General features: G+C 42.4%; 1 protein-coding gene across 5 annotated transcripts in view; it reads right to left on the reverse strand.

Moving 5' to 3' along the window:
* TLN2 (talin 2) overlaps positions 1–15,846 on the reverse strand; it is a 456,802-nt gene that overhangs the window by 165,092 nt on the left and 275,864 nt on the right. For 4 of the 5 annotated variants that reach the window (XR_007153041.1, XM_047863106.1, XM_047863103.1 and 1 more), the window contains 4 exons: positions 7,041–7,142; positions 6,044–6,120; positions 3,016–3,196; positions 1,748–1,861 (listed from right to left, as the gene is read on the reverse strand). Coding sequence is in view for 4 of the 5 variants with exons in the window: in XM_047863106.1 (XP_047719062.1) it covers positions 1,748–1,861; positions 3,016–3,196; positions 6,044–6,120; positions 7,041–7,142 (474 nt within the window). In the remaining variant the exon portion in view is untranslated. Of the gene's footprint in view, positions 1–1,747; positions 1,862–3,015; positions 3,197–6,043; positions 6,121–7,040; positions 7,143–7,535; positions 7,626–15,846 lie in introns of those variants that run through there. The other variant, XM_047863107.1, reaches the window with a different exon arrangement.

Consider the following 15,846-nt stretch of genomic DNA (forward strand, 5'->3'; position numbering starts at 1 on the left):
AGCACTAATATTTTTTTGTATACTAGTTCTTTAAAAATTGGTAAAGCAACAATGTTAAGTCCAAATATTTAAAAAAAAAAAAATTGTGTTGTTTTGAGAGAGTGTCAGCATGGGAGGGGCAGAGAGCGAGGGAGACAGGATCCAAAGCACGAACCGTGAGATCATGACCCGCACCAACGTCAGAGGCTTAAGAGACAGAACCACCCAGGTGCCCCAAGTCCAAATATTTTAAAACTATCTCACAATAGCGCTGGATATGGAAGGGTGTCTGCCTTATGTATTTTTACTCTGGAGTTTCCCCTTGCAAAATGTTTAATGATTTCAGGTACTTGGGAGACAAAACACTGAGTACAATTGCACCTGCAGGTATACAAGTATGCAAGTGAGAAAACACAGTGCGCAGGAAGGACTTAGAAGGCAATTATGCTTGCTGGCCAACGTGAGGCTAAATACTGCACTTGGCTCTGGGCTAAGATGGCCCTGTCAGTCCTAACTCGGTGGTTTTCAGTCATGACTGCCCATTAGAACCACCTGGGGAGACGAAAAAAGCAGGCCCTGCCCTCAATGACATGGATTGATTTGGGCCTCAGCCTTTAGCCTCAAAGCTCAAGTTTGAACCAACTTTAAGCTCCTACAGATAACTGGAATATGCAAAGCAGGGCAGAGAATGGCAGCGCTAGTCCTTCAGCAACTTTCATGTGCACATCAAACAGCTGGGACCTCCACTAACATGAGTTTCCTGATTCAGAGGGTTGGGATAAGGCCCCAGATTCCACACCTCTCAAGAGATCTTACATACTGCCAATGCCACTGGTCCATGGGCCACCATTTGAGTAGGGACAGGCCAGAGAATTTCGTGCAGCAGCACCTACAGAAAGGCAGCTATTTACCCCGCCCTACTGAAAAGCTGAACACTAAGGCAGTGGTTCTGGAAGCACAGTCCTCAGATAGCAGCAGAACACCTGAGGACTTGTTGCAAATGCAAAGCCTCAGGCCCTTCCCCAGACCTACTGAGTGAGAAAAGAAAGACATGGAGCTCAGCAATGTGTTTTTTTTTTTTTTTTTAATTTTTTTTTTTAACGTTTTATTTATTTTTGAGACAGAGACAGAGCATGAACGGGGGAGGGGCAGAGAGAGAGGGAGACACAGAATCGGAAGCAGGCTCCAGGCTCTGAGCCATCAGCCCAGAGCCCGACGTGGGGCTCGAACTCACGGACCGCGAGATCGTGACCTGAGCTGAAGTCGGACGCTCAACCGACTGAGCCACCCAGGCGCCCCCAGCAATGTGTTTTAACACGCCTTTCTAGGTGACTGATGCAGGCTAATGTCTGAGAAGCACTGACCTAACAGCTAATACTTGTTGAGCTCGGTGTGTTAGGTAGTGTGCTAAGAAGGCCACACACGACAGGATTACCACGTCTTCACAAGGACCCCGTGCATGTATGACAAAACGGAGGCTTAGAGAGACTTAGTTGCCTGGATTCACATAGACAACTAGCAGTGGAGCTGGGATTTGAGCCCAGATCACTTGATTCCAGAGTTCAAGTTCTTGGCCCCATGATTCTCTTCCTGTGGGTACCACCCCACTACGAAGCCTCAATAGAGTGAAAACAAAAAAAGCAAAAAAAAAAAAAACAAACCCTAGGTTTCCACTTCCCCTTTTTGGAGGTGAATGCAGACAGAATGCAACACCCAGCTTTTTTGCCAGGGCAGAGACACGGAACTGACAACCATGAATAATACTTACCATATCCTGGCCTAGGGGTGGCAGTGAATCCAGCTCGCTGAGGTCATCCTGGGCCTGCTGGACAGCGTGCATGCTTGTGTTGATGGTCCCCATGAGAGCCTGCTGGGCCGAGGTCTGCAAAGGCAGATGACCACAGGGCAGTCATACCTTGGCTGCTGGAACTGACACTACCCTTTATACAAAACAAGGCCAAACTGAACTCTGGGCTCAAGAGAGAGTGGCTCACGGTGGGTCTCAACAACCCCAACGGCGTCCCATTTCAAGCAAGGGGCTGACTGTATCAACAGAATGCTTGATATGGGTGTTTGCAATAGAGAGGTTATGATCAGGAGCATGTGGAGCTTAATTAGGTGACAAAAAGCCCAGAAAGAATTCTTGCAGGGAAGCTACCCTACTCTGAGTACTGAGGACAAAAGATCTCAAACATAGGAAACACACGTTACACACAGAACCATTCTTAGTAAATAAGGACAGATTCCACCCAAAACCCATAGTCAACATGCTTCTTCAGAGTCAAATTTCTTCTGAGCTTATAGGCTTTTCAGCTCTTAAAAAGTTCTTCCCCAGAAGCACATGATTCCTTGAGAAGGCAGACCAGACCAGCAGCAGGAGAAGAAGCAACAATTCACTCAGGGCAAAGTGTGGATCACTACAGACCTGGTCTATTTCTAAGACCTTCTAAGGGGGTACCTGGGCTAGTTAGCAGCTTGATGCTGTGAAGGCAGGGAACCAGGGTTCTATAGCTCCGAATCACCAGTCATGTGGAGAGGTCATGGCTATTCTCCAGCCCCAGAGGACACCTGTGATCAGGGAGTTACTAACCCACTTCCTTCCTTCCTTCCTTCCTTCCTTCCTTCCTTCCTTCCTTCCCTCCCTCCTTCCTTCCTTCCTTCCTTCCTTTATTTGAGAGAGAGAGAGAGAGAGAGAGAGAGAGAGAGACGGAGAGAGACAGAATCCCAAGCAGGCTCCAGGCCATCAGCGCACAGCCCCATGCCAGTCCATCTCACGAACCATGACATCATGACCTGAGCTGAAATCAAGAGTTGGATGCTTCACCGACTGAGCCCCCCCAGGTGCTCCAAAGCATCTGGTTTAACAGGAGCACCGGGGAGTCAGGCGTCAGGACGGCACAGCTGAAGAGCCATGGCTCAGATGGGAGTTAGTGAGAACACGATGACACACACAAGCTATCGCCAGGGCTGGTGTCCCCCCACCGCACATCAGAGGCGGCGCACTGACGCGCAGGGCAAGCGTGGGGGAAGTCTCACCAGCGGGGGCATGTGGCCTCGGTGCATCTGCCCAACCATGACCTGCTGTTGCGGGGAGGGCATGCTGCCGACGTTGAAGGTCTCGGGCCCACTGGAGCCTGAGCGCATCACGGCTGGCAGTGCCACGGAGCTGTGTTCCACCTTTCCAGTCCGATTGAACTGCTGCTGCAAGATGGTAGACCTGCAGGGGACAAGGGTCTGGTCACTGGGAGGTGGCCGCTCACAGGGAGTGTAATGATAAGATAGCATAAGTGCCACAGCAGTTAGCTGGGTTACGCTGTGGAGGTCAATTCAAAAGAGACATGCACAGACAGGACTGTGAATGAAGTGATACTCAAATACCCTGAAGAACCTGGAATCTTTTTTTTTTTTTTTAAGTTTATTTATTTATTTTGAGAGTGGGCAGGAGGGGAAGAGACAGAGAGAGAGAGACAGAGAGAGAGACAGAGAGAGAGACAGAGAGAGAGACAGAGAGAGAGACAGAGAGAGAGAGAGAGAGAGAGAGGAATGATATTCCCAGGCAGGCTCTACACCATCAACATGGAGCCTGATGTGGAGCTCGAAGTCACAAACCGTGACATCATCACCTGAGCTGAAACCAAGAGATAGACGCTTAACCCACTGAGCCACCCAGGCTCCCGGAACCCTGCATCTTTTTATAATTATTACTATAAAGAACCATTCCCAACGGATTCATGATATAATGCAACTAGTCCTTCTTAAAGAATTCCATGCCCCTCCCCGCCCCCCCTCCCCGGCCACCCAAACCAACACACAGATATTCCTCTAACAACGATGTTCCAGGTCTAAGAAAAAGTTTAGGATACAGTGATCTATTAGTTGGTAAATCCTACCTGAAAGAGCATTCATTCAACAAATATCTACCATGGGCCAGGTTCTATTCTAAGCACTGGAGACACAGGTCATTTAGTCTTCTTGGTTGAAGGGGGAAGTGTAGAAAGGAACTAAAAGAAAATCTCCCACAGCTTATCTCTCCTTCCCCAGGTCCAAGGCCACTGACCACAGAAGCTGTTTAAACACCTTTGGAGCCTTGATGATATGACAGACTTTGGCACCTCCTCCAGAGGACTTCACCTAAAGTCTGGGAAGATTCCTAGGATATCTAGTTAAAAAAAAATTAACTTTTTACTTGTTGCTATTTACTTAGAACGAGAAGTAAAGGACTTTGAGCACATGAAGGTGGTGGATCTGCCACAGCTCCCCAGAGGGCACACCCGCAAAGGAGAGTCTGGGGGAGTGTGTGTGTGGGGGGGGGAGGGGCGGGGGGGGGTTGTAGGGGGCAGATTGGGTGAGCAGCTGCACTAAGAAGTCAGGCCTCTGTTCTAGGGTTTTCCCACCATCACAGATCATTCCTTATTGCTCAGGGCAAAATTCATGAGCCATGCTAGGATATCAGACAGCAGGCATCCATGGAGGGACAGTGGAAGGGTTGGCACCAAGGGGGGTAGATATAGGGGTTCCAGTAGGAAGTCATCTGCAGTATGTGATCTCAGCTGATGTCTGATGCAGGGAAAAGTGGCAGTTCTTCTGATGGGGACCACTCTGGACCATTCCTCCTCTTTGCTGTGACCAAATCTCACCGTGATGCCCTAGGCAGTGGGAAGGGGCTACAGGAATCCCAGGCAGAAGAGGCCCCAGTGCTCTAGGCTCATACAGTTACTCAGCTGCTCTTAGAAGTCCAAGTGCAACACAGCCCTCTGAGGGAACAACTCACCCTGCCAAAAAGCACTAGCTTACTGATTTCCATCTACAGTCATTAGTAATTCCAAGGACTTAAGATGTTCTTCAAGAGGGCAGCAAGTATGTGAAATGCATCACATCACGTTTGGTTCCAAACTGTGTACTAAAATAGGGACACAAGGAAAATCACCTTCAAGGTAATTATGAAGCAAATTGGGATAAAGTGACGGAGTGTGGAAATGTTAGAGATGCAATTATTATGACTTAGCAAGTTCGATATGCTTGAATATGCTAGAACTTTCTGGCAGTGTCCTAGAAGAAACATCACAAGATCCGAACTGACTCCTGACTCTGCCACATGTATGCATCTCAAGTAACTTCTGCGAGCTTTGGTTTCTTCAGTCATGAACTGGCAATGATATCTGGTCTACCTCTTACATCGGGGGGGTGTTATTGGGATCAAAGGAGACAGCATGCTAGATACACAGAGTGTAGACAAGATGACTTATTATTATAATGCTCTACGTAATGTAACAGGAGCAAGTGCTCAGACTTCCCCAAAGTATCGCTAATTAGATGTTATTTAATTTTAATACATCTCAGGTTCTTCACCTATAAAATGAAGTTAAATTGAGACTATTCTGAATTGAAAATGATGATAAGAGCAGGAAACATTTATGATGTGCCAGGCATCATTTTACATGCTTTATTAACAACTGAATCATCCAAATAAGACTTACAAGGTGGTACTATCCTTATTCTCACTTTACAGTTGAGATGAAGGGGCAGAAGAAATGTGTAATGTCCCCAAGGCCACACATGAAAAAAAGAGACCTGACATTTGAACCCACTTAAATCTGGCTCCAGAGTCCATGTTTTTAACCATTTGTGCTGCCTCATGACACACGTGGCACGTAGTAAGAGTTCTATAAACAGTGACTCCTCCATCGGCTAGACCCCTGCCCCACGGGCACAGAACTAAACAGAGGCCCACTCTCCAGCCTTTGATGAAAATGACGCAGGTTATCAGATTTCACTGAGCTATTGCAGAAGAGGATTCACGAATACTCACTGTGTCCAAAGATGGGAGTTAAAGACCACATCTTGCTCAGTGTCTCCCTGAAATCCATAGCCGCCTCCTCCCACAAGACATACTCAACACTGAAAACGATGGTCTGGGGACCACACTTCCAGAAGACTCCTCTATATCATCCACTGTCACCTCCGCCATGTTTCGGACTTCAGGGTAACTGAGCCCCGAGGTGGCACGAAGAAACCTGCCCATTTAGGGAGAAGGGGGTTCTCCAGCATTCTTAATAATACTTACTTCTTCGGGGAAACAGACTCTTCCAGCATAGTCGACTCCTCATCCCCCTCTAATCCAAATCTATCTTTGCTTTGTTTCTGAGGTAGAACGAGACCAAAAACAAGAACAAGAACCCACAAAGTCAGCAGGTTTTGACACCAGAACCTCTGAAGATACCTCTTAGAAGGAGCTACACACAAGCAACAATACTGAGGTTTACCCAAAATTCCTTTATTGGACGAAGGGATAGGTGAACAAAAACAAAAGCGATACGAAATACATTATTTAACGTAATATAGAGATGTTCTAGTAGATATACTGATGTTCTGGTAGAACTTGGTTATCTCAGTGGGCTGTATCTTGAAGTCGTGGTCAATCATAGCATGCCGCTATGGCATATAACCCCGGTAAAATTGGTAAAATTTTTCAGGAAAAATACCAAGAACATTTTCAGACCCTCAACCTGGGTTTCTTTTTTTTTTTTTTTTTAATGTTTATTTATTTCTGAGACAGAGACAGACAGAGCATGAGAGGGGGAGGGGCAGAGAGAGAGGGAGACCCAGAATCGGAAGCAGGCTCCAGGCTCCGAGCTGTCAGCACAGAGCCTGACGTGGGGCTCGAACTCACAAACTGTGAGATCATGACCTGAGCTGAAGTCAGTCACTCAACCGACTGAGCCACCCAGGTGCCCCTCAACCTGGGTTTCTAAAGAGGCTAGAAGGCATAACCTAACTACCTAGAGAGGAAGCTGCTGAGGGGTTAGCTAGTCTCATTCAACAGCTAAGTGAGGCACTACTGTTCACTACCTGGCAGTAATAACATAAATATGAACTGCAGCTAAAATGCAAGTTCTCGTAGGATCTTGAGACGAAGGACTGCACACGCAAGCGATCTGAACACTAATATTAAATTCGTGAATCAAGTAATTCAAATTAGGTTCCACTCTCCCCACCCAGGGAGCAACATCATTCAGTGTTCTAAAACAGCAGCTTTTCCAACGTGCATCAGTATGAAGTACCTTTTTGAGGATGATGTCGATGTAGCCTGCAATCAGCTGGGATATTTGCTCTCCCTCAGTGGTTTGTACTGAATAGTAGCTTTCTTGATACTCCCCAAAATCCTGAAAAGACAGCATTAGAAGAAATAGAACTATGTTATATTTCCGCAGTTTTAAAGGTAAACAGGTCCAGTCTGGAAGCAAGATGACATAGACTCGCTTTTCCTTTCTCTTTGCTTCTAAACACAAATGAACACCCTATAATTTGTTCAACAAGTAGTAAAAGGGCTCTGAAAGCTGGAAAGGTAGACTGGCTAGAAACCACAGTACTTGAGAAACCACTGTCTGGGGAGTTCTTGGGTTTTCTTTTATAATCTATTAGCCTCAAGGATGGGTGCCTGAAACCCAGAACCTCCAACAGGCAGGATTTCAAAAATCTGTTCTTTCCCGCCAAAGGACCAGGAGAGGAAAAGCCCAAAAGAGATCTATCTGAGAGTCTCAACCCAGCTTCAAAACCTGGGCTGGTGTTCAGCAGCTGCTGAGCAGGAGAAGCCCAGCATCCCAGTCCCTGCTCCACGACCCAGACAGGCAGGTGGTCTGGCCCTTTTGCAGCAGCAGTCACAGTGAGGCCTTCTGTCTTCCTGCCCTCCACCCACTGGGAGACACAGAGACAGGCTTGTGGCTTCTGCCTACCCCAACAAAGGCCACACAGCAACAGCGGGTGCTCCAAGGAAGTACTTTCCCAAACAGCACCATCAGGGTTTGAGCAGGAACCCCAGTAGCGTCACAACAAAGCAATCCAGAATAGCACTGCCAGGGCTCAGAAAATAAGCTGTCATTGTAAGCAAAGCCCACAAAAGGAGGCCACAACACTACACACTAAATCTAAACAAGGTGATTGTCAGATACAACAAAAATGAAGATGAAGAGTCTAACTTAATAACCAACGTGTCCAGCTATAATTAAAGAAAATCACTACTCATATCAAGAACCAAAGCAACTATGATATGAGTAAGAAAAGATCATCAATGGATGCCAATACTGAGCTGAATCAGATATTAAAATTATCTGATAAAGATTTTAAAGCAACCGTCATAAAAAATGTTTCGATGATCAATTACAAATTCTCCTGATACAAAAAGGAGGTTTCAAGAAAGAAACAAGTGAGAAGAACCATATAAAAATTATGAAAGTGAAAAAATGTAATAACCAAAACAGAAAAACTCACATGATAAGGTAAACACTGTGGAGATGACAGAGCATATAGTCAGTAAACTTGACAAAAAGATTAATAAAATTTAGTCAGTTTGAACAGTAAAAAGAATAGAGACTAAACAAAAGCCAACAAACAAACAAACAAACAACTTACAAACCAGACCTTCAGGGATCTGGGAGGGCAATAACAAAAGATGTAACACTCATATCATCAGAATCCCACAGTGAGAGAATGTGGGACAAAAAAAAGTATTAAAAGAAATAATGGCTGAAAAATTTCCCAAATTAAAGAGATACAGCTACAAACTCAAGAAGCTGATCACAATCCAAATAGAACAACTCCTAATAAATCCATACCAACAACTTAAGGAAGGGACACATTATCTACTAATGAACACCAACTTGAATGACCACTTCTACTCTGAAAGCAAGGAGGCCAAAAAGAAGCAGCACATTTTTCAAGGGCTAAAAGAACTGTCAATATTAAATACTATACCTGTCAAAATTATCCTTTATGAACCAAAGGGAAATAAGGACATTCTCAGATGAAGGAAAAGTAAGAGAATCTGTTGTGAGTAAATCTACTTATCTTTAAAAAATGACTAAAGGAAGCTCTTCAAACAAAGAAACTGGTAACAGAAGAAGGCTGGGAAGTTTCCGAAGAAAACAACAGTGGGATAAATACAAATAGAAGTAAATGTAGTAACCTCTCCTTCACCTCATGAGTTTTCTTTAATTGTATTCTATGGTTGAAGCGAAGGTCTAATACCATCTCACGTGGTGTTCAATGGATACAGAAGTATTTCTTTGAAGAGTTATATTCAAAAGTGAAGAGTGTAAAGAGACCAAAATAGAAGTGAAGTTTCTAGACTTTTCTTAAAGTGTAAGTATCCACACCTGTAGGCTTTGATTTTCTTATGTATATGGTAATATCTAGATCACTAAGAACACTAAGCAAAGATATAGGTTTGAAACATTATTAAGAAATAAAAATGGAGCTTTAAAAAATGTTTATATAACCTAAAAGAAGGAAAACAGAGGAAAAATAAGCAGAGGGAGCATAAAGAGAAAAGTACTATAAAATGGTAGCGTTAAGCCCTAACATATCAATAACTAGACTGAAATAAAAATGGTTTAAATAGACCAATTAAAATAGATTGACAAAGTGGATTAAAAGAAAGCACAATCCAACTTTATGCACTCTACAAAAAACTTATCTCAAGTACAATATAGGTAGGTTGAAAGTAAAAGGATGAAACGATATATCATGCAAACATTAATTTTAAAAAGCATGAATGGCTCTATCAAGACAAAGCAGACTTCAGAGCAAAAAATGTATTAGGAACAGAAGAATATAATGATAAAACAATCTCTCCATGAACATGACAGAGGGATCTTAAATGTGCAGGCACCAAGAGAGCTTCAAAACACATGAAGTAAAAAGTGATAAAGATGAAAAAAGAAATAGAAAAATCTGTAATTCTTATTGGGATACCGAAGACTGGAACAACACCATCAACTAACAAGGTTTAACTGACATTTACAGAACACTCCTGTCAAGTACTCAGGGAACATCTCCTAGAAGAACCATATCCTGGGATGGAAAACAAATCTTAAAATTCTAAGACTTGACATTATACAAAGTATGTCCTTCAACCAAAACAGAATCAAACTAAAAATCATTAACAGGAAGACAACAGGAGAATCTCCAACATTTGGAAGTTAAATTAAGGCTCGGAGTGGAAAGAAATATCACATGTGACAAACTTTAATTCACCTTTAATAAACGGCATTGATGATATTCTTTCTCTCTTGTGCTTGAGGTAGTTACTGCAACTCATCACTATTATCTTCAAAGTAACTTTTTGTTTTCAACAAAGTGGGAATTGGACCTAGTTTTAAAGGACCAATAGCACTAAAAGGTATATAATAAAATACAGTGGGCCCCTGCCCTAGCCATTCCCATCTTTACTCTCCACCCCTCCCATTCCCACAGGCAACTACCTTGAACCCTTTCAGCAGTTTCTTATAAATAACATGGTTATATAGATGTCTTGATTTTTCTGTTTTACAAGTTATTGACAACTTCCTGTCACGTAAGACAAGGATACAGTTCTCTAAGTAGGAATACCCCTTTGTAAAGGCCATGTACCGACAGCTGTTACTGACTACAGGATAGAAGAAGGTATATTTTCTGAAGATTCCTTCCAACTGGCAAGAGTCTATGAACCACTGATCAAACTAGATAACTAAAGACTCCCTGTAAAACCCCTTCCTTATACCTTTTTTTTTTTTTTTTTTTTTTTGATGGCCTATTGGGAGATCTTACCTAGATACAAGCTGATATTTCAAGCTGATATTTCACTAGAGCTAGAGGATAGTACACTTCAGGAGCGCTAAGGAAATGGACAAATTTCAACACTGATGTCTCTTATTACTGAACTAGCCCTACAAAATAACAGCCCTATCAATTCTCACATGTCAACGTAGCAATAGTTAAGGTAACAACACAACTATACTCTGCTAACAACTATTAAGGTCCGAAGGCCTGGGACGACTACATTCTCCCTACTTTCCACATATTTCACACTGCGAATTTTATCATCATCATCTTGTTTGATCTTAGCAACTGTGTCAAACACGTATTATGATCCCCTTGTTAAAGCTAATGACATTAAGTCTCAGAGTGGACAGGCGACTCGGGCGAGGGTACAGAACTGGGAAATGACCAGCTGCTTTTGTTTTGTTTTTTTTGTTTTTTTTTTTTTTATGAAATTTATTGACAAATTGGTTTCCATACAACACGCAGTGCTCATCCCAAAAGGTGCCCTCCTCAATACCCATCACCCACCCTCTCCTCCCTCCCACCCCCCATCAACCCTCAGTTTGTTCTCAGTTTTTAAGTCTCTTATGCTTTGGCTCTCTCCCATTCTAACCTCTTTTTTTTTTTTTCCTTCCCCTCCCCCATGGGTTCCTGTGAAGTTTCTCAGGATCCACATAAGAGTGAAACCATATGGTATCTGTCTTTCTCTGTATGGCTTATTTCACTTAGCATCACACTCTCCAGTTCCATCCACGTTGCTACGAAAGGCCATATTTCATTTTTTCTCATTGCCACGTAATATTCCATTGTGTATATAAACCACAATTTCTTTATCCATTCATCAGTTGATGGACATTTAGGCTCTTTCCATAATTTGGCAATTGTTGAGAGTGCTGCTATGAACATTGGGGTACACGTGGCCCTATGCATCAGCGCTCCTGTATCCCTTGGATAAATTCCTAGCAGTGCTATTGCTGGGTCATAGGGTAGGTCTATTTTTAATTTTCTGAGGAACCTCCACACTGCTTTCCAGAGCGGCTGCACCAATTTGCATTCCCACCAACAGTGCAAGAGGGTTCCCGTTTCTCCACATCCTCTCCAGCATCTATAGTCTCCGGATTTGTTCATTTTGGCCACTCTGACTGGCGTGAGGTGATACCTGAGTGTGGTTTTGATTTGTATTTCCCTGATAAGGAGCGACGCTGAACATCTTTTCATGTGCCTGTTGGCCATCCGGATGTCTTCTTTAGAGAAGTGTCTATTCATGTTTTCTGCCCATTTCTTCACTGGGTTATTTGTTTTTCGGGTGTGGAGTTTGGTGAGCTCTTTATAGATTTTGGATACTAGCCCTTTGTCCGATATGTCATTTGCGAATATCTTTTCCCATTCCGTTGGTTGCCTTTTAGTTTTGTTGGTTGTTTCCTTGGCTGTGCAGAAGCTTTTTATCTTCATAAGGTCCCAGTAATTCACTTTTGCTTTTAATTCCCTTGCCTTTGGGGATGTGTCGAGTAAGAGATTGCTACGGCTGAGGTCAGAGAGGTCTTTTCCTGCTTTCTCCTCTAAGGTTTTGATGGTTTCCTGTCTCACATTTAGGTCCTTTATCCATTTTGAGTTTATTTTTGTGAATGGTGTGAGAAAGTGGTCTAGTTTCAACCTTCTGCATGTTGCTGTCCAGTTCTCCCAGCACCATTTGTTAAAGAGGCTGTCTTTTTTCCATTGGATGTTCTTTCCTGCTTTGTCAAAGATGAGTTGGCCATACGTTTGTGGGTCTAGTTCTGGGGTTTCTATTCTATTCCATTGGTCTATGTGTCTGTTTTGGTGCCAATACCATGCTGTCTTGATGATGACAGCTTTGTAGTAGAGGCTAAAGTCTGGGATTGTGATGCCTCCTGCTTTGGTCTTCTTCTTCAAAATTCCTTTGGCTATTCGGGGCCTTTTGTGGTTCCATATGAATTTTAGGATTGCTTGTTCTAGTTTCGAGAAGAATGCTGGTGCAATTTTGATTGGGATTGCATTGAATGTGTAGATAGCTTTGGGTAGTATTGACATTTTGACAATATTTATTTTTCCAATCCATGAGCAGGGAATGTCTTTCCATTTCTTTAAATCTTCTTCAATTTCCTTCATAAGCTTTCTATAATTTTCAGCATACAGATCCTTTACATCTTTGGTTAGATTTATTCCTAGGTATTTTATGCTTCTTGGTGCAATTGTGAATGGGATCAGTTTCTTTATTTGTCTTTCTGTTGCTTCATTGTTAGTGTATAAGAATGCAACTGATTTCTGTACATTGATTTTGTATCCTGCAACTTTGCTGAATTCCTGTATCAGTTCTAGCAGACTTTTGGTGGAGTCTATCGGATTTTCCATGTATAATATCATGTCATCTGCAAAAAGCGAAAGCTTGACTTCATCTTTGCCAATTTTGATGCCTTTGATTTCCTTTTGTTGTCTGATTGCTGATGCTAGAACTTCCAGCACTATGTTAAACAGCAGCGGTGAGAGTGGGCATCCTTGTCGTGTTCCTGATCTCAGGGAAAAAGCTCTCAGTTTTTCCCCGTTGAGGATGATGTTAGCTGTGGGCTTTTCATAAATGGCTTTTATGATCTTTAAGTATGTTCCTTCTATCCCGACTTTCTCAAGGGTTTTTATTAAGAAAGGGTGCTGGATTTTGTCGAAGGCCTTTTCTGCATCGATTGACAGGATCATATGGTTCTTCTCTTTTTTTTTGTTAATGTGATGTATCACGTTGATTGATTTGCGAATGTTGAACCAGCCCTGCATCCCAGGAATGAATCCCACTTGATCATGGTGAATAATTCTTTTTATATGCCGTTGAATTCGATTTGCTAGTACCTTATTGAGAATTTTTGCATCCATATTCATCAGGGATATTGGCCTGTAGTTCTCTTTTTTTACTGGGTCTCTGTCTGGTTTAGGAATCAAAGTAATACTGGCTTCATAGAATGAGTCTGGAAGTTTTCCTTCCCTTTCTATTTCTTGGAATAGCTTGAGAAGGATAGGTATTATCTCTGCTTTAAACGTCTGGTAGAACTCCCCTGGGAAGCCATCTGGTCCTGGACTCTTATTTGTTGGGAGATTTTTGATAACCGATTCAATTTCTTCGCTGGTTATGGGTCTGTTCAAGCTTTCTATTTCCTCATGATTGAGTTTTGGAAGAGTGTGGTTGTTCAGGAATTTGTCCATTTCTTCCAGGTTGTCCAGTTTGTTGGCATATAATTTTTCATAGTATTCCCTGATAATTGTTTGTATCTCTGAGGGATTGGTTGTAATAATTCCATTTTCATTCATGATTTTATCTATTTGGGTCATCTCCCTTTTCTTTTTGAGAAGCCTGGCTAGAGGTTTGTCAATTTTGTTTATTTTTTCAAAAAACCAACTCTTAGTTTCGTTGATCTGCTCTACAGTTTTTTTAGTTTCTATATTGTTTATTTCTGCCCTGATCTTTATTATTTCTCTTCTTCTGCTGGGCTTAGGCTGCCTTTGCTGTTCTGCTTCTAGTTCCTTTAGGTGTGCTGTTAGATTTTGTATTTGGGATTTTTCTTGTTTCTTGAGATAGGCCTGGATTGCAATGTATTTTCCTCTCAGGACTGCCTTTGCTGCGTCCCAAAGCGTTTGGATTGTTGTATTTTCATTTTCATTTGTTTCCATATATTTTTTAATTTCTTCTCTAATTGCCTGGTTGACCCACTCGTTCGTTAGTAGGGTGTTCTTTAACCTCCATGCTTTTGGAGGTTTTCCAGACTTTTTTCTGTGGTTGATTTCAAGCTTCATAGCATTGTGGTCTGAAAGTAAGCATGGTATAATTTCAATTCTTGTAAACTTATGAAGGGCTGTTTTGTGACCCAGTATATGATCTATCTTGGAGAATGTTCCATGTGCACTCGAGAAGAAAGTATATTCTGTTGCTTTGGGATGCAGAGTTCTAAATATATCTGTCAGGTCCATCTGATCCAATGTCTCATTCAGGGCCCTTGTTTCTTTATTGACCGTGTGTCTAGATGATCTATCCATTTCTGTAAGTGGTGTATTAAAGTCCCCTGCAATTACCACATTCTTATCAATAAGGTTGCTTATGTTTATGAGTAATTGTTTTATATATTTGGGGGCTCCGGTATTCGGCGCATAGACATTTATAATTGTTAGCTCTTCCTGATGGATAGACCCTGTAACTATTATATAATGTCCTTCTTCATCTCTTGTTACAGCCTTTAATTTAAAGTCTAGTTTGTCTGATATAAGTATGGCTACTCCAGCTTTCTTTTGGCTTCCAGTCGCATGATAAATAGTTCTCCATCCCCTCACTCTCAATCTAAAGGTGTCCTCAGGTCTAAAATGAGTCTCTTGTAGACAGCAAATAGATGGGTCTTGTTTTTTTATCCATTCTGATACCCTATGTCTTTTGGTTGGCGCATTTAATCCATTTACATTCAGTGTTATTATAGAAAGATACGGGTTTAGAGTCATTGTGATGTCTGTATGTTTTATGCTTGTAGTGATGTCTCTGGGACTTTGTCTCACAGGGTCCCCCTTAGGATCTCTTGTAGGGCTGGTTTAGTGGTGACAAATTCCTTCAGTTTTTGTTTGTTTGGGAAGACCTTTATCTCTCCTTCTATTCTAAATGACAGACTTGCTGGATAAAGGATTCTCGGCTGCATATTTTTTCTGTCTGGCACCCTGAAAATCTCGTGCCAATTCTTTCTGGCCTGCCAAGTTTCAAAAGAGAGATCAGTCACGAGTCTTATAGGTCTCCCTTTATATGTGAGGGCACGTTTACCCCTTGCTGCTTTCAGAATTTTCTCTTTATCCTTGTATTTTGCCAGTTTCACTATGATATGTCGTGCAGAAGATCGATTCAAGTTACGTCTGAAGGGAGTTCTCTGTGCCTCTTGGATTTCAATGCCTTTTTCCTTCCCCAGTTCAGGGAAGTTCTCAGCTATTATTTCTTCAAGTACCCCTTCAGCACCTTTCCCTCTCTCTTCCTCCTCTGGGATACCAATTATGCGTATATTATTTCTTTTTAGTGTATCACTTAATTCTCTAATTTTCCCCTCATACTCCTGGATTTTTTTATCTCTCTTTTTCTCAGCTTCCTCTTTTTCCATAACTTTATCTTCTAGTTCACCTATTCTCTCCTCTGCCTCTTCAAGCCGAGCTGTGGTGGTTTCCATTTTGTTATGCATTTCGTTTAAAGCGTTTTTCAGCTCCTCGTGACTGTTCCTTAGTCCCTTGATCTCTGTAGCAAGAGATTCTCTGCTGTCCTGTATA

Source organism: Prionailurus viverrinus, chromosome B3, assembly GCF_022837055.1.
Source record: "Prionailurus viverrinus isolate Anna chromosome B3, UM_Priviv_1.0, whole genome shotgun sequence".
Taxonomy (NCBI): domain Eukaryota; kingdom Metazoa; phylum Chordata; class Mammalia; order Carnivora; family Felidae; genus Prionailurus; species Prionailurus viverrinus.